At 40.4% G+C, this 24,961-nt stretch overlaps 1 protein-coding gene across 1 annotated transcript in view; it reads left to right on the top strand.

Annotated features, from left to right (window-relative positions):
• The window catches only part of SMG6 (SMG6 nonsense mediated mRNA decay factor), a 226,104-nt gene that overhangs the window by 164,773 nt on the left and 36,370 nt on the right, over window positions 1–24,961 (top strand). Inside the window, exon 13 of the mRNA XM_063449948.1 lies at window positions 1,749–1,950. Coding sequence (XP_063306018.1) covers window positions 1,749–1,950 — 202 coding nt within the window. The remainder of the gene's footprint in view (window positions 1–1,748; window positions 1,951–24,961) is intronic.

Genomic DNA, 24,961 nt, shown 5'->3' with positions numbered 1-24,961 from the left:
TTTAGTAAATATGCCTTTAATGAAATCTTGCATCTATTTAAATATGCCTTTTTTGCACTGGGAACTTATATAAAAATGTCTCGCAAAAGCTGCAGATCTTGTGTCTGAAGCCTTTGCAAGCCTTTCTAACCCCGCCAAGACTTTCTGTGCCTGTCTAATCACAGACTTCCCAATGCTCAATGAGAGGTTTTTGCAAGGCAAGTGCCCTGAGTAATTGCAGCCTCTTGAGTTTTGATGCATTGAGCTAAACAACCAGGAAGTAACAGGACTGGTTGTCTGACAGCCAGGGGGTTTAACAAAGTTGATTTATAAAAGTGTCAATTACAACATGCAATTTATGTAAAATGAAAAAAAAAAGAGGGCACACTCTTCACACACCAAGCACTTCAGAATGCTAAAGTGATTTAGGTGTTTGGAGTATTTCTTTAACCCCTTAATGACACATGACATGTCTGACACGTCATAATTCCCTTTTATTCCAGAAGTTTGGTCCTTAAGGGGTTAAAGGGATTCCCCAGGCACAAAAATAACTTCATTTAGATTAAGTTGTTATGGTCTCAGGAAGCCCCTGCAGGCACTGTTAGCTCAAGGGGTTAAACAGTTCTCGAACAGTTTAACCCTAAAATTGCCTACAGCAGCGATGTCCACTCTCCCCCAGGTGACATCAGGCTTCTGAATTTTCAAATATAGGAAGCGCAGAGTACGCGTGGGCAGGGCTGCCACTGCTTGGCTGAGAGTGGTCAGCTGATGCTCTCAGCCAATCAGTGACTCCCCATTCACTAAAGTGGCTTGAAAAAGGTATGTTTCTTTCTAAGCCAGTTTAGTTAATGGGGAATCCGTGATTCACTCAGAGCATCAGCTGACTTCTCTCAGCCAATCAGTGGCGCCCCTACCCGGCGATATTCCACGCTTCATGAATCTGAAAATTCAGAAGCTGGATGCTGCCTGGAGGGGAGTGAACATTGCCACTGGAGTTAAACCAATCGAACGGTTTAGCCCCTTGAGGTAAGAGTGCCTCCATGGGCCTCCTGACATCACAACAACTTCATTTTGATGAAGTAGGTTTGGTACCTAAAGTATCCCTTTGCATAGTCAAACTTTAGAAAATAAATTTCTAGCTCTGCTTTAGTCAGTTTTTTTTTTTTTTCTCAGTTCAGTTATATTTCCTTAGTGTGTCTGTTAAGATTTCAATTTAGTTTAGTTTCGGTTTAGTGAATGATATTGTATAGAAAAGTATATGCAACATATTTAAAGCTTTCATGACCTATGATGTTGCTTTTTTTATGTCTATACTAATTTGCGTTTACATATTTAATTTTACATTATATTTACCTTTATTTTTTCATTGATATAGATTGTAAGCTCCCAAGGGAATAGGGCTCTCAATTCCTTTGTTACATTTTGTATTGACTCTTATGTAGTGTAATTTTGTCTTGTACCCATGTACAGCGATGCAGCATGTGTTGGCACTTTATAGAGTATAATAGATCATTTCTAATCTGCATAAATAGCCTTTACAATCTGTTTCACTTCTCATTATTTTGTATGAACATGTCTTTGAGATCTGCTTCTTTCTCTCTTCGATGGTGCATGTGATTTTAGTGATATGTTTAGAAATATTGTACCTGAGGTATAGGTTTCGAAATGTAAAAAAATATGTTTTGTTTCTGAATTATTTTTTATTCCTATCTGTTGATAACTTAAGACTCAAAGAAATGTAAAATAACCTGTTTATTTTACCTCCTCAGGCCAGGATTGGATGTCTGGGGGGTACTGGCAGAATTCTGTAACACTTTGACCTCTGTGAATCATTCAGAGGTCCCTCTTTATAAGGATCCAGATGATGACCTCTCACTTCTTATTCTGGATGAGGATCGTCTCCTCTCTGGCTTTGTGCCCCTTCTCGCTGCCCCCCAGGAGCCATGCTTCGTTGAGAAAACTTCAGACAAGGTCAGTGCCGGGGCATAAACCAGTTTGGTTTTCTTTCTCAGCCTCTGAAAATCTTTTCGCCTCTCCAGAGTTTCTTGGGAAGTATGTTATGTGCAGTGAACACTATTATGTCATTGAGGGTGTTAGGGGAAAATGTTGACCTTTTCACTGCTAACATCCAACTGTGTCATGATTAAGGAAAAAAAATAAGTCTGCCTGTTTCCATTGGAGATTTGTGTGTGCGGATGTGTGTATATGTGCGCTCTTACCCCTTTTTTGTTTGCGTGCGTTGTGTATGTTAGTGTGTGTCTGCTCACTGTGGACGCACTTTCTGGCATACCGTACATCCCATCACTTCCCTACTTGTTTGAATAGAGCAGCTTGTGTTGGCAGCATTCTCACTTAGCTCCAAATGGTTTGCATCATGGATACCCCCCTCCACTCGCCCTCTTCATCCACCACAGAACTCTCATCCAGGATATCTGCCAGGGCTTTTTTTCCCCCCTCCTCTTCTTATTTTTTCTAAAAGAGGAAAGTGATAAATAGCTGACTAGAGAGAAGCTGAAAATGTTCTGCTTCCATTCTGTGAGTGTGAACTCACAAAAAGCTTTCTTTAAAAACAAACCTATTCCCTTACGTGCCGGGCTGGCAAAGAATGCTGCATTGCTAAAATGATTATAGTTTGTTAGGTCGGTTGGGGCCGACACATATTTTATTTAAAATCAATGCATCTGATATCTGATACAATTTCCAATTATGTATATTATCTACTAAAGATGGCTCATTGGTGCCTTGCTGCGTTGTTTTCACTGTGCCGACTATTCAGCGAAGGACCACTGTCCACTTTTTTTGTTTCCTAGTTTGCCATCTCTCTTAAAGTACTTAGTGGGAATGGATTTAAAAGCGTGCCTTTTTAATAGAATCAATTCAAGCTTATAGAAGTGTGTGTGTGTAATAAAAGTCTGCAAGTCATTGATGCTCTGAATGAATGAAAATCACCCAAAATGAGTAAGACTTGGCAAGAGGGGACCTCCTTGTTCCCAGGAACATTACATTTGGAGGAAACACTAGACGTGTCCCCCATTGGGTGACATGCCATAAAATGAGGAGACGTAGTTTGAATGCTGGCTGATATGCACATAATGCTCATTTCTGTTATTAAACGGTATGTTTACTGCTTCCCTAGTGTGTATACTTAGACAGGTTATTAGCCATATTTTCTTTATTTTATTTTTTTTCTACACCTCACAGGCCAATTATGTTTGGTTGGAATTCTCAAGCTGTTTTATGTTGGGATGTTAAACTGGGAGGAAACTCTGGTTTTATATCCTTTGGACCAACACAACTTGAAGGCTGTGTGCTTAAATACTCTCCGATGTGTGCACAGTGCACATAATTAATCCCCCACCCTATTAGTGAATTTTGAATGGAATTTTAACTCCTCAACGTACAGTAGGTAACACACTACGCCTCAAATCACAAGATACGGGGATAGATGCTTTCAGCTCCATATTACATCCAGGGATCTGAATAATTGAGCTGAGATGATGACTGACCGAGGTTTCATGTAGAGCACGATTCATTAAGGATGAGACAGGAATGTTGAGTGACTTCTTTAGGTCACAGTCAGTGTTTTGAGACAAGCAAGCTTGGCTGTAACAAGGAATTGCCATGGATTTCTCTTTCGAGACTCTGTCCTACAATAGCACTATTTTGCTCATTCTGAACAGCAGTTACTTGCTTTCTATTCAATGGGAGGGACTGCATTCAGCTTGGTAACTATTCATGGCTTCAGTACTTGCTTGTTAAAGTCAATATTTTCTTTAAAAAAAAAAAAATAGGAATCTGCAGAAGGCTCTCCCCGAGGCAGCGTCTGACCGAACAAACTGCTCGACTGCTGCTCAAATCTGTTTTTTTCATTTTCAACTTTCTTGGCTGTGGAGTAAGATTAAGGGGAATACTCTTTCCCCAGATAACCATCCGTTCAGGACTGGGAGCGTGTGGATTAAAACCAGACATTGTGTGATTAATACCTTAGCTTATGGGGTGAGACACAACTTCCTAAAAGCAAAATATGGGGAGAAAGGGAGAAAGAAATGTGCCTGTGCCAGAGCATTAATATGGTTCACTATTTTGCACAAATGTGAGCATAAGATCGCTAAAGGTCTCTTCCTTTCTATTAACTCTTTAGCGTCCATGTAATAGCCCTTTTTTTAAAATTATGTAATAATTGATTAAAACTGGAACACTAATCTCCGGAAACACACACTCTCTTTGTGTTATGCATTATATTGTGACTGTTATACTGTGACAATAATGAAACTGATCCCATCAAAAGCATGTTGGTAACGAGTACATAGTTGTACGCTGCTAAGCAGCTCAAATTATGTGAAAGTTATCCTTTTGAAACCTGCAAGTTCATGGCTTGTGGTGCCAAAACCATAGTGTGAGAAGCAGCTGAAGAGAGAGTATGTGTGTGTGTATATGGGGGGGTATAGAGACAAGATCATATGAGTCGGTACGTTTTTAATTTGTTATTCCTTTTTTCATACCCACTCTGCCCTGAGGAAATTAGAAGGCCTGCCTGTGCAGGTGTGAGGCTTCTTGAAGCCATCTCAACCCTTCAAAGTGCTTCAGGAGAAAAAGCAGCAGATGACTGCAGCGGGGAGAGTAAGTGGAATGTGAAGCAGGCCCGAGAGCACACAGTTTACAGCCTCGCATATCGTTCCACGCAGCAACCGGCTAGGGCCCGTCACACACATCCATCAGACGTGGCCCCATGGACTCTTTTTAGCGTTCCTATCGCAACAAGTCCCAACAGAGCTACTCTACACCTCCCCACTCCCAGCTTTCAACTGCTCAGATTCACAGCTGTAACAAGCCTTACCACCTCACCTTAGCAAATGATGTGCTTAACCCTTTGTGCAAATGGATGTGTAGCTGTAAAGCTGAAAATTGGAGCAGGATATTTTAATGTTGTGGGGAGAAACAAAAAATCGTTTTCAGACAAATCTCATGGAAAAGGGCTGTAAAATTCAGTAAGAAGTCAGTGTGAGCACTCATGGTGATTCCCAGCTTAGGTGTAAACATTTGTTATTGGTACATGGCCTGGCACCTTAATACAAACAAATGGGGCGGGGGGGAACCCCTCGTGGTCTTCTATTTATTTATTTATTTATTATACATTTATCCTGAATTAGATTGCCATTACTGCTGCCCAAAAGTACTGGGAGATTGAGCACAGGGCTGCTTATGTATGTTGATATTCTTAGTGTGTGCATTTTGTTTTAATAGTTTCATGACCTGTTTATTAATATCTTCAATTGTAATGTCAGACCATGACATTACCATGACTTCTTTGTGGATTAAAAAAAAAAAAAAAATTACCAGCTTTCTGCTTGGGTATTATTATGCTCTGGGGACTTCGAGGGAAAAACATTTCTAAAAGTGTTTTTTTTTTTTTTTACGCCCCAGCACTTTACTTGGAAGGCAGTATAGAAGCACAGCATCCACAGGTAATCCCCTGCCTTGGGGGATGATAGGAGAAGTCTGCTCCTCTGAATGACAGCTTCCCTTATTAATGTCCGCTTTAGCTGGTACTCTGCCAGTTTGTATTGGCTGCTGTCCAGTTTATCGTCATTTCTCAGCCAGGTGTTAAACATCTTTGCCTCTTCTTGTAGGCAGCCTCCAGGGTTCCCCTCAGCCTTCACCAGGGATGCTGCCAGTAGGGTGGAGCTGTCTGCTGACTCTGTGTTGCAAAACAGTGACAATGTTTAGAAAGGTATTTTTTCCGGAGGAGGCTTTGAGCACACCTTCTGTGCGGGAAAAGGGATTGCCTGCTTTCAGTCTAAATACGAGTGCCCTCATCATGGCACCTTGCCCTCAATGTCAGTACTTCCCCTCTTGCAAATTTTTGTACGATTGTCTCATCCTGTAGTTCTTAATAGTTGCCTTCCCCTCTCCTAAAACTTGAATCCCAGAATGCAGTTGGCTTCAAAACAAGAAGAAACTCCATATCTCTGCCCTTCCTGAGCAGTCCCTCCTGTGCAGCTTGTTAGTGTTAGGATTCAGCTTTGGCTCTCAGGTCAGCTCCTCCTGTTACACTGGCAGAAGCTTCCCTCAATCTGTTAGTAGACCACAGACCAGCAGCTTGCCAACACCAGTCCCTCTTCTCAGCGCCGTCATAACCGACCCAGACTCAAAGGCATCTCTCCTTTATTAGGCAGCGAAACTTTAGAGCCCTGGCTTTGATGTGTGCTGATTAAACATTTTAGAATGAAGACGTTCAGTCAGCTACAGTAATCAAATTCTTAATCTCCCGTGGGTCTGTGTCACTCTGTAGCCAATGCAAACCATTTCTTTTCCATGCTCTGACAGCCATTTGCCAGCCTTTTGGAACGGTTGCTTCATCTCTCCTCCTGGTGCATGTCACTTACCTTCCCAGACTTGTTTTTGTTTGTTTAAGTTTAGTAATAGTATAGTATAGTCAAGTATGCCCAGCTACTACCCTTGGTTTAATCATTATGATGCATGTTGTATGCTTGCTGTTTTTTGTGTGTTTTGTTTTTTGTTTATTTGCCAAATTGTACAAGATTAATGTTCTGAATGATGTATTTGCTTCAGGAGTTGATTAAATGAGTATATAAGACTGCAGTAAGGTTTTGCTGTTAATATAAATTTTCTTTGACCATTTTATTCATGTCCCTGGTTCTTGCTCTCACCCTCCAGTACAATTTCTTTTTTGCTTCGGCTCACATTTCCCTCTTAAAAAGGGTCTGCCTACATAGGATCCCTCTTCCCAATTCAGACTACTGTTCTCCTTTCTACTTCAGATCCATCTAAATCAATCTTCCAGGTTCGTACCCATCTTCATCCCCCTCTGTGCTTTAGCCTAAATTTTCCACTGAAGATGCAAATGCCCAAGTAAGATCTCTTTGTGCGATTGCTGCTCGTTTGTAGAATCTTGGTACATATGACTGGAGGAAAAAGAGATACTGAGCAGGAAAAAAAAGAACAATGTGTTGAGCAAGTAGTAGGAGTTTTTCATATGCAACATTATAATGAAGCAATATTCACACATTACCTTGGTAAGAGAGCCACATCTGGAACATGCAAATCAGAGAATGTTTCCAGGTGGTAAGCTCTACCTCCAGCTGTTCGAAATGATTTAAAGGACTCGTAAAAAAATATCTTCTGAACAGGCAGCTCAACATTATATCATAGGTCCCCACTCCACAAACAGCGACACCAAAACCGCACGTTCACATTCCTTATCCTTTTGAAAATATTGGCTTGATGTCCACTAATATCTTCTTATGGCATGGAGTGTTGAGCGCTATCACTACAAAAATGCTCGATAATATTTGACCTAGACAAGATTTCATGGTTGAGTTTTGAATGTTCCTCCCTCATAATGTTTCACTTTTCTGTCCCTGTTTCTTGGTGTGTAGGAATCATTTGTCAATTTTGCAGATCAATGTCATCCTGAGATATCAATTTTCAGATGAACATATGGTTCATCATTGTCTTGTTTCTCAACAATTCACATTGCTACTGACAAATCACCCTGCTGAGGTATTCTTCAAAAAGATTGTCTAAATCTTAGTAAGTTGGTCTACCCAAATTGCCTACATTTTCAAACAGATTTGTCCAATAAGTATTGAAAGTTGAATGTCTGATGTCACTTAGTGAGGATGTAGTATTGAGCAGGGCCGGATTAACATAGGGGCTGATGGAGCTGCAGCTCCAGGCCCAGGACCATGGAATAGGCCCATTGATTTAAAAAAAAAAAAAAATTTAACATTTTTTATTTCACACACTACTCTTAGGGATTCCATTTGGCTTTTAATTTATTGGCACAGTCAGTATTTGAGGCTGTCTGGCTGGTGCCAAAATTGCAGGTATACTGGCAATACAAATGCTGGTATTTTTCTCAGTAACGAGTGATACTGGCAATACCAGCACTAGCCAGTAGGGGTCGCTGTGTGTGGAGAGAGGCAGGGGGATAGGAAGTTCCAGCATATCCCTCCATGCCTATCTATACTCACTGATCTGCAGGGGTGCAGCTACAGAGAGTCCAGACAGCAACTTCCACCCTGCAGAGACAGCCTACAGCTCAGGAAAGTAAGGGATGGGGGAAAGGCTGCAAGGAGACATAAACTGAGACACTAAGGGACATTGGGAGACATTATGACACAGACACATGGGGACACAGTGTCCCCATGTCTTCCAGCCAGTGTCCCTGGTGTCTCAGTGCCCCCTAGTCTCCCAGTGTCCCCAGTCTGCCAGTGTCTCACTGTCCCCATGTCTTCTAGTGCCTCATGTGTCTCAGTGTCCCCGTGTCTCCAAGCTAGTGTCCCTAGTGTCTGTGGCCCTGGTGTCTGTGTCCCCTATTTTCCCAGTGTCCCCATGTGTCCCAGCCAGAGTCCCCTAGTCTCCCAGTTTCACTGGTGTCTCCGTGTCCCTAGGTCTCCCCGTGTCCCCAGGTCTCCCCGTCTTCCTAGTGTCCTAGTGACATGGGGACCCTGGGATACATGGGGACACAGGGAGACATGGGGCATTGAGACACTGTGATACATAAGATCACTGGGAGACCTGGGGACACGACACTAGGGGACACTGGGAGACATTGGGCACTGAGACACTGATGCATAGGAACACTGAGACCTGGAGTAATCGACACATGGGGGCACTGGGAGACATGGGGGCACTGGGAGGAATCCATCTATACAGCAGAATCAAACAAAGTAGTTTTTTGGTGATTTTACAGCATTTTCTCTTATGTCACTCCTTGTGATTTACATCATGTGATGTGACCCATACATATTTAATTATGCAAATTAGCAAGGCTGGTATGTTTTTCCAAGAAAGGTGGCAACCCTAACTACTTTTCACATACTCTTACTTAAGTATGGAAACTTAAGATGGATATATGGGAACAAAACTTGTGTGGACTGGCTGACAATGAATAAACTGTGGCATGTTCCCTTTCTTCTACACTCACTACATACAGCTTTTCTCTGTCCCAGACTATATACCAGGAGCTTCTGCCTGCTAGTAAGAAGGTAAGGAGACAAGTGGACCAGCGAGTGCTAGGGGACAGTCCCTAGAAAGCGTTGAGCGAGCGCCTCATTAGATGCATTTATGCCAAGCTCAGGGTGTTGTCTGCATAGTATGCCCTTAGTTGGCTAGCTGCATGATTGGCAGGCAGCCTGACATGCATTCCTGCCAGGCTTGCCTTCTAATTCTTTTGGGCAGACATGTCCTCTTTTTTGGGCATGTTAGCCCCTTTTGGCAGGTTACGTGATTTGTGTCAGTGGCACACCCTTTTACCGAGCCCATTGACTTCCTGCTTGACTGGACACTGCTGTTAGGGGTTATGGATTTACTTGAAAGATTAAAACATAAATTAGTGAGAGATTAGCCTAGGGCAGGGGTAGGCAACCTACGGCACTAGTGCCATGCACTGCACTCGAGGTGCCTTTGCACGGCACTCAAGGGTACAAGAGCCAAACAGGCTCTGGCCTGTCAGGAGTCCCAGTGAAACTTAAGATATCTGTTAATATGAAAAGGTGGTGAAGGACAATCCTCCATTTATGCATTGCAGCACGTAGAGGAAGTGATCTCAGATCACTTCCTCCCAGCACTTGTGAATAGGAATCCACACTGAAGTAGAGCAGCCCACAGCCTCCTGTTGCAGCTTCTGTCCTTGAGCTGTACCTGGCCAGCCTGGACCCTACTAAAACCCAGGGAAGCCTCAGAGCTGCAGAATAACCCTCCCCTCATACAAATAATACAAACACACACACAGTCCGCACAAACACAACACCACCAACAATCCACATACATGCACACAACCCCACATGCAGCCTCTCACATGCAATACCCCAAACAGCCCCACACATACACACACTACCAAATACACAATGTGACATATCCATCCACACACAATTCCACAAACAGCCCCCATACACAGCCCAAATTCATAGGTATTATACATGATACCACAAACTATTAATGAACATATACAATTTAATAGCTCATATACGCACAAATACAATGATACAAAGCAAATGCAGTATAAATAACACAAGCAGAATATGGCAACATACACACCTCAATTTAAAGAAATAGGACCGGCACGCTACGGGACATCACAATCATATTTCGGCACAGTGCTGCTAAAACGTTGCCTACCCCTGGCCTAGGGTATGTGTTTTCTTATAGCTAGTGTTTTCTTTCTCTCCAGCACCATCTCCATCAGATACATGACGCTTGGGAGTGTTTTACTGTTTTTGTTCGATATGATTCTGTAATTAGGCCCGTCATAATTGTCAGCACCAGGCCCACTGGGCTCTTAATCTGGCCCTGGTATTGAGCGTTGGATCTAAAATTAATGTATTTTTAGTGGTGTTTATTTGAGGTGTCTTTTATGGGGCCCATCTTGCTGTATGTGCCTTTTTAGGGGATGTTCAGTTAGACTTAGACACTGTCTGCATATAGCAGCCAGCATGCATTTTATCCGGCTCATCCACACCTGTTCTGTTTTCAGTTGAATATGATTCCAAGCCTCTTGTGTGGTTGAACCACGATCTCCAGAGTATCCAGAGTCCTGGGCTGTGTGTCTGGCTGATGGTTAATCTGTGCTCTGTCAGCTCTCCAGGTGTTAGACATAGAAATCCTAGCTTGGTCAGAATGTGGACATTTAGCAAGAGTTGCATGAGAAAGATCAACATGAATCTGGAAACAACCCTTTTGAACTCCCTCAGGAACATCTCTTTTTAATTTAATCTCCAAATGTATAAAACACAGTGGTTTATTCTTAACCCTCTGCATACTAGCAGGGTTGAGCACTGCCATGTTTTGTTTAATTTTTTTCCTGTTTGGAAGACAGTAACCATAACATTAAAAGATAGAATTGGACAGAATATAGGATACAACACAGTCTTTATTTTGGATTGAATTCATTATACAAAGAGCTGAATTTTTGCATGTTGAACGTATCTGCTTTATTGCTCCCACCTAGCTCGGCTGGAGCAAATTCAATGCATGGTACCATAACTATTTCTATTATATTTCTTGTTGCCATGTTTTTCACACTTTGATTTAGCAGGGCAAAAACATGACTACCAAAGTGATAAGGCTTGGTTGCCATGGAAACAATACAATGCATCTCAATATTTACCTCATGGTTCTTAGAAGTGCACCTGTTTGCCTTGCTATATGTCCCTCTTTATCTTTAGAGCATATGCAACTCTCCAGCTGTGGGATTTGAGGGGTAAAAAAAAAAATCAAGCAATATCTTTGTTATTCTCTAATCCGGACTGAAATGAGGACCGGGGCTGCACAGGGGAAGGGTTGACGTTGCTCCATTGGTGTCAATGCAAATTTTGCACAGAATTTACATTAACCACCCTGAAACTATTGATGCTTCAGGAGGTGAAGTTACACTTTCGGAGGTGAAGGGTTAATATCTGTAAGTGCCGTGTTTCAAAGCGAAGTACTGCACATACAGAGTTCAGGCACCATGACCACTTCAAACCAATGAAGTGGTCATGGTACTTGGAGTAACCATTTAATTGCCAAAGGCAATGCTTCCTCCAACAACTTTGTTTCTATGAAATAACCCACTGTTAGATGAAAGAGAGCCAATGTGTATGCTTATGCATGTTTTCATGTTTTAGCAATGCATATGAATAAACTCTCTGTGCTATCCCCAAAACGTGCTACAACAGAAAATCTGAAAAACACCATGTAGTACTATCCTTGGTATCACTGGCTCACCTGACTTTTATCCAGCAATTCTACTTGTTCTCTGAATATTTTAATAATTTACTTCCTTCTCTGCATCTCAATGAGTTTGCCTTCATCTGCTTTTTGCACGTGAGCGGTCTCCCCACATCCTCACCTGCGTTACTTAGTCTTGTGGATGGTCTCTTTCTTCCGACTCATAAACCCAAACATAAGAGAAGTGTTTTTGTTCATCACCAAACAAGCCATGACATTTCATATAATGACTTTTGAAACTCTTCATATGGCCATATTCACTAGATCTATTTCTGCTAAGGTTTGTGGTAATATTTCTTGCACTCTTCAGATACATGTGTATTTTGCTGTACATTTTGTGTCTTGTATGTGCAACTACAGAAGAAAAAAAAAAACAGGTTCCCTATGAAAATTAATGTTTTCCAATGTAGACACCCAATTGTTTCGCATAATTTATTTCAACATTTTTCACGTCACTTTGTCATTTAGCTTTTACCTAACTGTGGCCTAAATCCAAACAATATCCCACTATCTAACCAGCTTCACAACTATCTGGACTTACCCTAGACACAATTGTCTTGGATGCTGTACATGGAATAAAATAAAAAAAAAAAAAACCCTGATCTCCATATTGTAGTCTTTTAGTATGTCACAGGCAAGGAGAACGAACACAGATGATGTTATCCTTTAGCAGGAACATGCGTTGGAATGCTGTGCACTCGATGAACTTGTCCATGCCCAGAGTGCATCTTAAGTGCAACAAGAATCCTCAAGGGACCCCTCTCCATAATGTGCCCAGTGCATCATAAAAGGTTTATATGTGCCTCTACCTGGCTGTGTAAAACTCCAATCGGGATAAACTGCAATTATCACCTATGTATTTAAAGAAGCAAAGAAAATTAGAACAGGGCACTGTTTTTGTCTTCAAGCACAATTTCCTAGGAAGACGATAGTAAATTATGCAAACTGAAGGTTGGAAATTGAGGAGAGGCTGGGGAAAGACACAATAGGATATTATTCAGCAGAAGAGAAACAATTGTTAGTTAGCTGTGTCTCTCTTTAAGCATATTCCACCCCTGACCAGACATGTTAAAGTTGGAAAGAGTGTGCAGGGTTTAGTAGAGCTTTAAAGACACCCTCAAATGTCTAAGCAAATTTTAATTCCCAATGTGCATAGTGCTTTATTAGATAAGGTAAAGTCCATTACACAGATCACACATGGTGAATATAACCATAATTCTCTATTCTCATTCATAACTTATGGTATGACTTTGTAGTTGAGCTGGAAAACATTAATTTATCCAGCTGTAATTGATCTTTAACTCCTGTAATGCTCAGCCTGCCAAAATTTTTAAGAATGCCTAACCCTTGGCTGGCCCAGCAACATTAGAAGTCTTAGTTAAACCACAGCTTACCGGCTGAATTTTGCCCATGCCAGCCTTAGCGAGTTCACCTTATATGACTTGCAGCAGCCAAATTTGGCATAGGTCATCTAAATGTGCTATATATAAGTCACAGGGTTACTTTTCTTATTTAAAGTGGCCCTGCCATTTATTTCTCCATTTTGTTCTCCTCTGCCCATGATGTCTGCTTTTTACCCTTTCGGGATTGATGTTACTGATGGATTGTGGATAGATTTGATTGGCAACTGAAACAGAACCTTGCTTATGTTCCGCCTATTGTCACGTTTTGTCGACTTGACTGCTATACATAATTAGCCCCTAATTTTTTTTTATGTGTTTTATGAAAACTAGAATGCTCCGGAAAAAAAAAAGATTTAGACGCAGGGAGGGTTATGGAAATGGATTAGAAAACTTTTATTTTTAGTGGTAGAGTAGTTTTAATCATAAAAAAATGTATCCTATGGTAAGGAACTGTGGGGATTTAAAGTGACCCTGATCTTGGTCCTCTGTTGCTGGTCACAAGAACACATGTTTTGATGACTAGATGTAGCTGGAATGTGTGTGAAAATGCAGGATGGCAATCACACGTCCCTTATTAAAAACACTCGAGCATCAGTTTGGGATGAGCATCAGTGTCCAGCTTTCTTGTACATGTCCTTGGCCTGTTGGATACATCCCTTGGCAACCATCTCTGTTTGTACTCAATTGCCATGAGCTTAACCTCGTTCTTTTCCAACCAAGCAGGGAAAAGAGCGTCTTGTTTCTGTAGCTGGCACAAGTCCAGATTTCATAACTTCTTCAGGCAGTGCCACGCTGCACATCTGCAGCAGTCTGTGAGAGACAGTGTGATAAGATCAGCAGCTTTAGGTGATGGCATTGTTTCAAGTAAACCAGGCATGACCCGAAGCTTCCACTTCAATGTGGAACGAAGCTGCTTCAACCCTGACAGCTCCTCAAGAAGGAAATTTATCTTCCTGTAATTGACTCTACCTCAGAGCCCACTATCCCCCCTCCCTTTAATTTCTGGGAGTTAATTATACCAAATGTAAAAAATGTGTGAACGTATGGATGAGCTTACTGACTGCATGGAATGTATGGGGATTAGGAGACCAATAGTGATCACTCTGGAATCGTTCTCTCATATCATTGACGCTTTGCGGATGCACGATTCTCTTCCAAAACAACCAAAGATGTTAACCGCTAGTCATCAAAACTGAATAAGCAAAATCGATAATACTGCAGCAGTCCCAAACCATAATATGTGTGTATGTGTAATGCATAGCTCCTTTCAGAGTCTAAGATTTGTCTGATTTCCTATTATATCATCATTGAAATGAATAAATAGAATTAAATCAAAAGATCAGGGCTTAATAAACCTGTGTGCAAAAAAAAACTGGCTTTCAGTGTCTGATCTGCAACATTGTGGATATTCTCTTCTTGGACTCTAAAATCAATCAATCACTGAATCAATCAGATGTGGCTGATCATATTTCCAAATAAGCTAATTACTTGCCATCTGGGTTTTCAATTCATTACAATTTGTTGTTTAGGTTATGAACCCACTCTTTGTTTGATAAATACGGCAAACATTTGCCAGCCTCTCTAGTTTTACCCAAGTGTACAGATGTTTGTAAGTGTCACCAGCCAATCATAAAGCACCTTGTCAAGAAAAAGCTGAGACAGCATCATTTTACACATCAAAGCACGGAACATTTGAGGAGGATGGTTATGTAACATTTACTATCAAACGGCCTATTCATTTAATATCAGAGAGGATGCTCTAAACGGGAATCCGTCTCCTTGAATAAACGCACCATATGTAAAATACATTGTTATTGTGCTAATAATTAAAGAACATATTTGTCCGCATCATCTGGGATAATGCATGCCTCACACCCGTTTTGAACATGTTATTTTGAGCCTTGACGTCTGTTTTCAATGCAGTTTCTATAATCTTCTCAAGTGATGTAATTCCTTAATCTTGTAACCTGCAAGCGGTTTGTTTTCCATAGCCTTGGCTAACAAGACTCTGAATGCTGTCCCAAAGGGCTTTCGCCATTCCTTACCTGCGGACGTGCCGTCACTTTGCACACATTGCTGCCTCCCAGCAGTAAACTTCCTGTGTTGGACTCGCTCCTCATTTCCCTTTGCCCTTCTCAGCCTAAGCAGCTTGTGTTTTCCAGACCATCTTTTAATCATCCCCCTTCCCAGCTCCCTCCTCGCTGCATTTTTTCCTCATTACTAAACAAGATATATCTATCCCTCTCTGGATTAATTGTTTAATTGCAGACTTGACTCCCCAGCTTGGTGCTGTGTGTCTGGGCTGTGGGCAGAGGAGGAAGTTGCAGAGAGGGTATTTCTCTCCCACGGTGACCCTGGAGGAGTGCATCACATTGCTGCACATTGACATGTAGGAGTACTGGGTTTTGTGAAGCATCCTCTCTCAGATCATGTCTCGCACAGTGAGGGAGGTCTTTCAAAACCATGTTCTAACTTAGCCTTTTAACATCAGGCTTAAAATAACACATAAATATTGAAGATATTACCTGCGAAAATGTGTTCCAATAATATGTAAGTTCTAAGCTCTCTAGACCTTGGTCCTTATCATCGTTCATAATATCCGTTTTATAACTAGATTAAACAGGAACACTGAAAATAATAAAGAAATCTTTGCATGGTCTATGGTACTTTTAGCAGTTTTACCATTCCTGAAAGTAGTACCAAGAAACAGTCATTACTAAAATATGTAATAAACAACCAATGCAATATAATAAGAGATTTAAAAAGATGCATTCATATTTGCTTCTTTAAGTTAGTTTCCTAGGCTTTGGATTTCTTGCAGTCGAGTAAAATGTTTCAATAGCTTTTTGTATGGCAATTTGATAATTTTATACCCATAAATTCCTGCAGGACAGGAGTGTCTGGAAGTTGTTTTCCAGTTGCCCCCTTTTTTACTTACTAAAGCTGTCTTCTAAGCTACAAGACCCACAAACATTTTCTGTGCTTATTAACTACATTAGCATATGTTTTATTGGCGAAACACCAGTTTTGAAAGGAGGAACAAAAAGTACATGTAACATAATGAAGTAAGGTATAATAGTTTAAAATACAAATATGTTACTCCCCTGGCTGAGATGATCAGTGATGATGATATCCGCCAATATAATGCTTTTCCATAGAGCAGCATTTGCCTGCTGCATATGTGCAGCAATCCCAAACCTAAACCAATCCGCATCGTCTCATAGAGATGCTATATCACAATGCTATTCTGGCCAGATATCAATCCTTCAAAGATTACAGGGCCGTAATAGGATGCACCTCTAGTGGTGTCCTTTAGAGCAATGTAAACACTGCCTTTACACAGAAAAGGCAATGTTTACAGTGATATGACTTCAGGAGGAGTGGTCCATGTGCTAAGAGGCTTTAGGAATGGGATTAGGGGGGGGGGGGCAGTAGAGGATCAATTAAAACGCTAAATGCAACAAAACGTTTACTTGCAAAAAACTATTTAAAATCAAGTATGCTGATAAAATAGCTTTTAAAACTGGACAATTCAAAAATATGTTCCTTTATGGAGAGTCCCTTTAAGACAAGAAATGTAATACCTGTAGGCCCTGTCTGAGGTTCTGTTTAGGATGAGAAACATTGATGTTTTTAGTAGTTCTGTGCTTTTTCTATGTAATGTCAAAGTTGCTCATATTCATAGTGACTTCCTAGCTTAATATATTTATGTAGTAGCACCTTGCTCCAGATTCATTTTGAATAAGAACCTGTTCAAGATTACAATTTAAAGGGACACTATAGTCACCCAGACCACTTCTCCTTGAAGTGGTCTTGTTGCAGTCCCACTTAGTCCTGAAATGTAAATCATTGCAGAACTAAGACTGCCTCTAATAGCAGCCAGCGTCAATAAAATCCCTATAAGAAAGCATTGTGGCAATGCAGATGACATCAGAGGAAGCAGAGTGCTTTTTTAACCCTTTCACTGCCAGGGTGGGAGGGCACGAGGACAGATATGGGACCTGATGGCTCTATAGTATTAGGAATACAGATCTGTATTATTTCTAAAACTGTGTTCTTAACCCCTTAAGGACCAAACTTCTGGAATAAAAGGGAATCATGACATGTCACACATGTCATGTGTCGTTAAAGGGGTTAACTCTCCAAAATTTGCTTTAATTTCCTGATCCAAAGGAAAAAATTATCTTTAGATATCTGAAAAGAGACCGTCTTACTAGATGCACCTGGTGCAAGAGTCAAACCGGTTGAAAAAAAGTTCTGTTACCCAGGATCAGTGCAGGGAATCCTTGTCACCATAAAATATTCAGAACAATGTATTAGTTATGGTGCCTTTACTAAATCTATAATGTTTTGTTCGGTCATCTATTGCCCAATGCAATTTCAATTTATTTGTGTTTTTCTGAAGATAGCCAGGCCATACAGTGCCATTCCTCATTCATTTCAGCAGAGATATATATTCTTCCATTCTCATTTCAGTACCATTGTTGTACTGAGCTGTCAGTGACTGCCTAGCTCTAACCCATTTCTGCTGTACAATTTATGTCCTTCTCATTTGTCCTCTTTCATCAAAGAGACGTTTAACGCATTGGCCTTCCTTTAGCTTGATATACACAGGAAACTGCTGAGCGTGAAAATAGAGCAGCATAAAAGTCATTGTATCAATCAAACTGCCAGGACTGCCACATAGGAGCTTAAATGTTTTGTCTTGCCCATTTCCTTTCTGAATGGCACATATTATCCATGTGTCTATACTTCAAAATCTATCTTAAACTCAACTCCTTTCCTTATAACGTAGCTATGAATTGTGTAGCTCTGTAGATCAACTTAAAGGGACAATATAGTCACCAGAATAACTACAGCTTCATGTAGTGTTTCTAGTGAGTATAGTGAGACCCTGCAGGCTTTTTAATGTAAACGCTGTCTTTTCAGAGAAAAGGCAGTGTTCAAATTGCTCCCTAGGGACACCTCCAGTGGCCACTCCTCAGATGGCTACTACATGTGTTTCCTGGGACAGTGTCTCCACCCTCTGCATGTAGACGCTGAACTTTCCACAAAGATGCATTGATTTAATGCAATTCTATGAGGAGATGCAGATTGGCCAAACCAATGTTTGGCCCCGCCTCCTTGACTATTTCAACTTGGCTGAGATAATTTATGATGTCAGTCAAGGAGGCAGATTGGGGTTGGGACAGCACCAGTGGACCCACACAGCACTGGAAATAAGGTAAGTTTTATAACTTTTTAAGGAGGGACAGGCCACTTAAAGAGTGGTTTTAACACTAAAGGGTCAGGAATACACATTTGTGTTCCTGACCCTACGATGTTCCTTTAAGGACGGCGGGCATACTATGCCATCCTTGGGTACCCGGTCCTAAATGCCGGCGGGCGGCATAGTATGTCCCCGCCGTCCTATGCACTTACCTGCTCGCCGGCGATCGCGATGGGGGGACTTGCCTGGCATCCCAGTAGGTATCAGCCGATATTGATTTTTTTTAGAGCAGATACCGATAATCGGTGAACTTTCAGGCCAATAGCCGATAGCTTACCGATATTCTGTACATTTACCGTTTTTGAGAGAAAACTTATTTTTTTTTGCAAATCTTTTGTTTGCTTTTTGTTTTGATCACAACTTGAACAACTGCCTCAGTCCTTAAAGGATCACTATAGGGCCAGGAAAAGAAACTTGTTAAAACCCCTTCAGCCACTTACCTTAATCCAGTGCCGGCCTCTATCGGCGCTGGTGACCTTTATGTCCAGCGTGTCCTCAATGCGATTTTCGCATTGAGGATTGTGGAAGCGGCCTTTAGTGGCTGTCAGGGAGACTGCCACTAGAGGCTGGATTAACCCTCAATGTAAATTTAGCAGTTTTTCTAAAACTGCTATGTTTGCAGCTGGAGGGTTAAAACAAGGGGGGCCTGGCACCCAGACCACTTTATTGAGCTGAAGTGGTCTGGGTGAATATAGTGGTCCTTTAAGGGGTTAAGTAATGAGCGGCTGAGAGCCTACTCAAACAGAACTATGCAACTGTATAAAGGTCTAAAATTATAGGCACACCTATTGAAGTTTATTGAAGTTAGGAATTATAGCTTTCCCCCTGATTCATCTTGATGTTCAAATTTATAAAAAGACTAGGTGTTTGTATATTCTTTATTTCGCATTCTGTAGCAGATATACTATCAGGGCCTAAAATTTGAAGTCCTGTTCCAATATATTTATTTAGTGTCTGTAATATGCTATGTCTGTGAAATATGCAATGCATATCTGTAAACTACATGGTTAGAGTACATTGTGTATGTATGTGTGTGTATATATGTGTGTGTGTATATATATATATATTATGAATTGTGCTGCTGGACAGTTTGACTATGTTTGCATCTGAAGCCTACATTGTGTGTAATGTGCATCTATAACCTAGTGTGTGTGTAATTTGCCTCAGACATGTAAAATGTACATTTGTGACTGTATTTTTGTAAGCTACATTATGTATGTGTGTAACATTGAGTGAATGCGTATGTCTGTAAACAACATTGAGTTTGTGCTCTTGTAAAACATATTGTAGCAATGTATAAACAACGTATTGAAGCCGGTTGGGTGTATAGATCATGCCCCTGCAGCCTCACTGCACTTACCTGCTTGAGCATCAGTTGAAATGTAAACTGGCTGAGCATCATTTAGTGGGGATCATGAATTTGGACTTATTAAACAAAAGAGAGATTTTGTGCATGAAACAGATAAGAATGTTATTTAATTTCACCAACACAGTAAGGACCCTGACCTGTAAGAAGGAAAGCACACATGAAACAAGTCGCAAATTACATTACAATATTTTTTCATTCAAAGCGTCCTAGATGATGCATTAAATATTTCATATTTGGGTTATTGAAAAAAGATGAGTACTGTGCAACAGACAAAGAAAAATGTAATTTTTTTTTTTTTAATTTTTTTTTATTTCTGGTCTTTTGACAGTAATACTCTCTCATTGCCCACTGAAAGTCAGTCCTTAGTAGCTGTGAACATCCTTCCTTCAATGTTTCGTTTGGGATTTACCCATACTTAATCTTTGTGGAGTGCAAGATATTTGTAATATATAACACAGACAAAACTCTGTTTGACAGCTCTCACAAAGCATAATAAAACTCATAGTAGAAACATGATGTAAAACTGTTACTACAGTCTGTCACTGCCATAACCACATAGCTGCGTCTCACTATTTCAGCTGCTGAATACACGATTTACTCACTTCGCTGTGATGGCTACATAAAATATTTTTCATCTGTGGCCATGGGCAGCTCATTTCATGCATTGCCTGTGGCTACTTGATGTCATCCTATCCAGTTCTTACATTACCTAGTGTGTAATTATTATCTGAGTGTGTATATGAACATATAAATGATTTGCAGAAGCATTTAACCATTAACAATCAATTCACATTTGAATGAAATGGATGTTTGCAAAAAAAAAGATGATTTTACATTTCTCTTGTATTTTCTCAGTTTGCATGCCAGTTACTGTCCATTGAGCATGCGTGCCATCCTCTTAGATGTTTTTTTGTTTTTTTTTCTTCTAGTTTATATGTTGGCCAGTTTTATTTTTTTGTGTGTGGATCTGTCCATCACCTTTGTATCCATTGCTCTTTCAACCACTCTTCGTGATGTCAGAGCCTGCACTTCCCACTTGTCAGCCCAGTGCTGCCCCAGGGTTAGTTTTCACATTTCTATCTCTTGACATGAAGCTTCCTAGCCAAGACCTCTATTCCCAACGTAAGTAACCCACGTAGTGATAGCCAGAGCTTGTTTTCTTTCCCACTGAATGATAACAGTGATCCGGTAATCCAGTTTCCGCTCAGTCACTGTTCCTCTAGCAGATGAGAGAAGCCTTCAGTGGCCTCTGTATCTCACTGGCACGACACAGGGTCAATATCTCAGAACATCCCCTGTACATCCGCAAAATCAGGATGGTGCCCCCATATCTGATGAAATTGTGTGTGGCTATGCTCTGGTGAATAAAGACAGATATAGATATATATATATATATATATATATATATATATATATATATATATATATATATATATATATATATATATAGATGCTTATACACTGCTTAATAAAACTGAATTACACATCCGGTTTGTGCACAATATTTTTATAATTTCCAGCATTTTGAAATGGAATATCTTATTTACACGTAATACTGGGTTTCCATTTAACTGGAACACCAACACCACTACATACTAATGTCTCTTCATAGAGAGGCATTGGATAGAACAAGAAGTATTGGACTGGCAGATTGCAGCATTATTTGTTGAATTATTTAAAGGCATACTCCAGACCCTTAAAGGGACACTCCAGGCACCCAGAACACTTCTGCCCATTGGAGTGGTCTGGGTGCCAACTCCCACTACTCTTAACCCTGCAAGTGTAATTATTGCAGTTTTCTATAAAATGCAATAATTACCTTGCAGGGTTAACTCCACCTCTAGTGGCTGTCTACTAGACAGCCACTAGAGGTCACTTCCTCATTCATAGCACAGATTATCTGTGCTAGAGCGTCGCTGGACGTCCTCACGCTGTGTGAGGACCTCCAGCGTCGCTCATTTCCCCATAGGAAAGCATTGAAATTATTTTTCAATGCTTTCCTATGGGGAGACGTAATGCGCATGCGCGGCATTGCCGCGCATGCGCATTAGGTCTCCTCGGCCGGTGGGCGGGATCAGTCTCACCCACCGGCCGCCGCAATGAAGAGGAGGAGAGGCGCGGAGGAGGAGACAGCGGCGAGGGACATCGCCGCTGCCTCAGGTAAGTGACTGAAGGGGTTTTCACCCCTTCAGTAACCGGGGATTGGGGGGTGGGAGGGTGAGGGACCCTCCAGTGCCAGGAAAACTGATCGTTTTCCTGGCACTGGAGATTTCCTTTAAAGCACATTAGCTTGTTGAAATGTTTTCTGTGTGAAGAGTGTGTCCTCTTTTTGCATTTTGAAAAAAGTACAGATTTCAATAGAAATTTACACTTTTATAAATTAACCAAGATATACCCAGGTCCTGTTACCTCCTGAACTGTGAAAAAGTAAAGTGGAATTGTAATTTCCCCAATGAAACATAGAATGTGACGGCAGATAAGAACCATTCAGCCCATCTAACCTGTCCGATTTTCTAAATACTTTCATTAGTCCCTGGCCTTATCTTATAGCTAGGATAGCCTTATGCCAATCACACCCATGCTTAAACTCCACTGTTTTAACCTTTACCACTTCAGCTGGAAGGCTATTCAATGCATCCACTACCCTCTCACATTAACAATATCTGTTATAAGTGGCCAGGCCATAGGCCCCCAACTAATTGTTAAACTGCTTGAAAATAGGAAGGCTTTTAACTATTAAGCAATGTAATAATACTTATGACATTACAATCACTTCAGCGTGCTTTAGTGGTTGTGGTGCTTAGAGTGTCCCTTTAATGCAGCAAACATTTCTGATCTTAGAAAAGAATCTAGTGTGTCCATAAATATTGGTTTGAGTTCATTACGGCCATTTTGTATTCTTAAAGGTTCACATTGTAAATCTGAAGTATAATTGGATAATCATTTAAAATGCTTACAATATATTGACTTTGTTCCCATCATATACAATTTGATGCTCTGTGTTATTTGAAACTTGGACCCATTGACTCTTGACTCAATCCATTGTCACTGCGAGCGTAACACACTGGCTGCTTTATGCTGGTGACACAGGAAGTAATGTTTTAACGTCGCTGCCCTGAGATTTCCTCGCTATGTCATCTGTAACACTAACAACACTAACAATGATTTAGCGCTGCCTGCCTGAAAAATTATATTCTAGGCTTAGCTAAAAATAACAGTTGAATGGTGGATTACTTTAAATGTCCAAACTTTTGGTGACCAAGTTAATGGGAAGAAGGCGAATTGAACAGGAACATGGGAAAATGTATATATTTCATGTTTATTTTATGAGAGTCAAATTCTGCTTAAAGTGGATCAACCACCTGAATAAACGTTCTATTAATTGGTTGAGTGTAAAGATTCTATTTATGTTAACATGTTCTACTATGTTTCACCGGGGTTGAATTAGATTATTTTTCCAGCTTGGTTAATTTGACCGAAGCAAGGCAATATCTATCTCGGCTTCCCATGATTCCTGGTTTCCTAGCATGCCTTTGATCTATCTCTTCTTCCTAACTGGCTCTTAAATTTACATAACTTTTACATTTTTTTTCTTTTAAAACTAGTGCAAAAATAGCTCAGCTTAATTTGTGTTATGTATCCTGAGTCCTGAAATACTACATTCAGTAATTCCAACAGCACTGTACAACGGATGACTTTACAGGTTGGAGTTAAAGACAGTGCAACAGATAATTAGTATAACTGGTACAAAGAGAAAGGAGTGCCTTGAGAGTGAGCCTAAACTCCAAACTGACCCATGAGTTTATAATCTAAAGAAACTAATGGGGAAAATGTAGCAGGGATCCATTAAAAGTAATTAAAGGGTTACTCCAACCCTTTATCTTTTACTATATATATATATTTTTATATATATACTATGCCCAATTAGTCATTGTAATAGCAATTCGTAATCGCTAACTAGACCCTGGTACAAAAGTGACGATATCTCAGTATGTGCCATATTTCAAGCAGAAATTATACACATAGAGATTACGAACACCATGACCACTTCCAAAAGCAGAAGTGGTCATGGTGGTTGGAGTAACCCTTAAAAGTAAAGGAGAAAGTTTGCTTAGTAGTGGCTGGGCCCTTGACAATCTGTTCATAGATATTGTTATTGTATTGGAAGGCATGGAGAAGAAAATGAGTTGTTTCAGGGTGTGTTGTAAATGTTGAAAAATAAGCCTTCCCTAATGATTCAAGCCAAAGTCTAGTAAAGTGCTATGTCTTATATGCTGATATTCCTTAAAGACTCTTGGGCTGCACGTTTGGAGCAAAATGGAAGAGAATAAAAAATCTAATGCAGAACATCCAGATTATTTATTTTTTAGCCATATTTTTGTTCCAAAGGTGAAGCCCAACAGACTTTCATGAATATCCGCTTATAAGTGGAATAAGCTTTTATTCTTTGCGCGCCAACATTTGGGTTGTGATTTCAATGGATATTTGCTTGTATTCTGTGTTGGTCCTGCAGTTGTTTTAGCGTGTTAGTGTACATGCCCCTTTAAACATTGTTTTTTGCGCTTTATGTGTGTGCGGATATACGCATCATATTTTGTCACAAGATATTGTTTGTTTTGCTCTTCAAGGGACACACGGTTTTTACTTCACTTATCTAATAAGGTTATATAGTTCTACACGCCTTTTTCCCACTTATTTTCTGTCATTCCCAATCACTCCCCCAAAAGATATAGAATGAGTTATTTAATCCTACAGTTTTGCACAGCATTGATAAAATGGTCTCGATTTTTTGCATGTTGTGTAGGAGAGGTTGAGGATGTACTTAACAGAATGATTGGAATTATTTATGAAAGTTTGTGGACTGTCAACACCATCATAACTGGATTTCCTTTTTGACCCGAAATCTAATTTATAATGTTACAGAAGCATTTCAGATATGAGGTACTCTATCAATTACCTGTGGATGACAATCATATTTATTTATGACAGTCCTGTGCAACCTATCAATGCATTTTCTGCATTTAAAGATAACGGATGGCAAGTTTTTTGTGAGACTGTGATATGGTAAATTATAATAATGAAATGTTTTTGCTTGTTTTAGAGCAATGGTGAGTACATCTGACGTTTTGGGTCATATTCACAATTTAAACAAGACTTAGTGCTGCAGCAATTAGCATCTGGTATAGATGTGCTTTTAAAGGGACA

This window comes from Pelobates fuscus, chromosome 1 (genome assembly GCF_036172605.1).
Source record: "Pelobates fuscus isolate aPelFus1 chromosome 1, aPelFus1.pri, whole genome shotgun sequence".
Taxonomy (NCBI): Eukaryota; Metazoa; Chordata; class Amphibia; order Anura; family Pelobatidae; genus Pelobates; species Pelobates fuscus.
The sequence above is the reverse complement of the archived record's forward strand: the minus strand, read 5'-3'. Positions and strand labels throughout refer to the sequence as shown.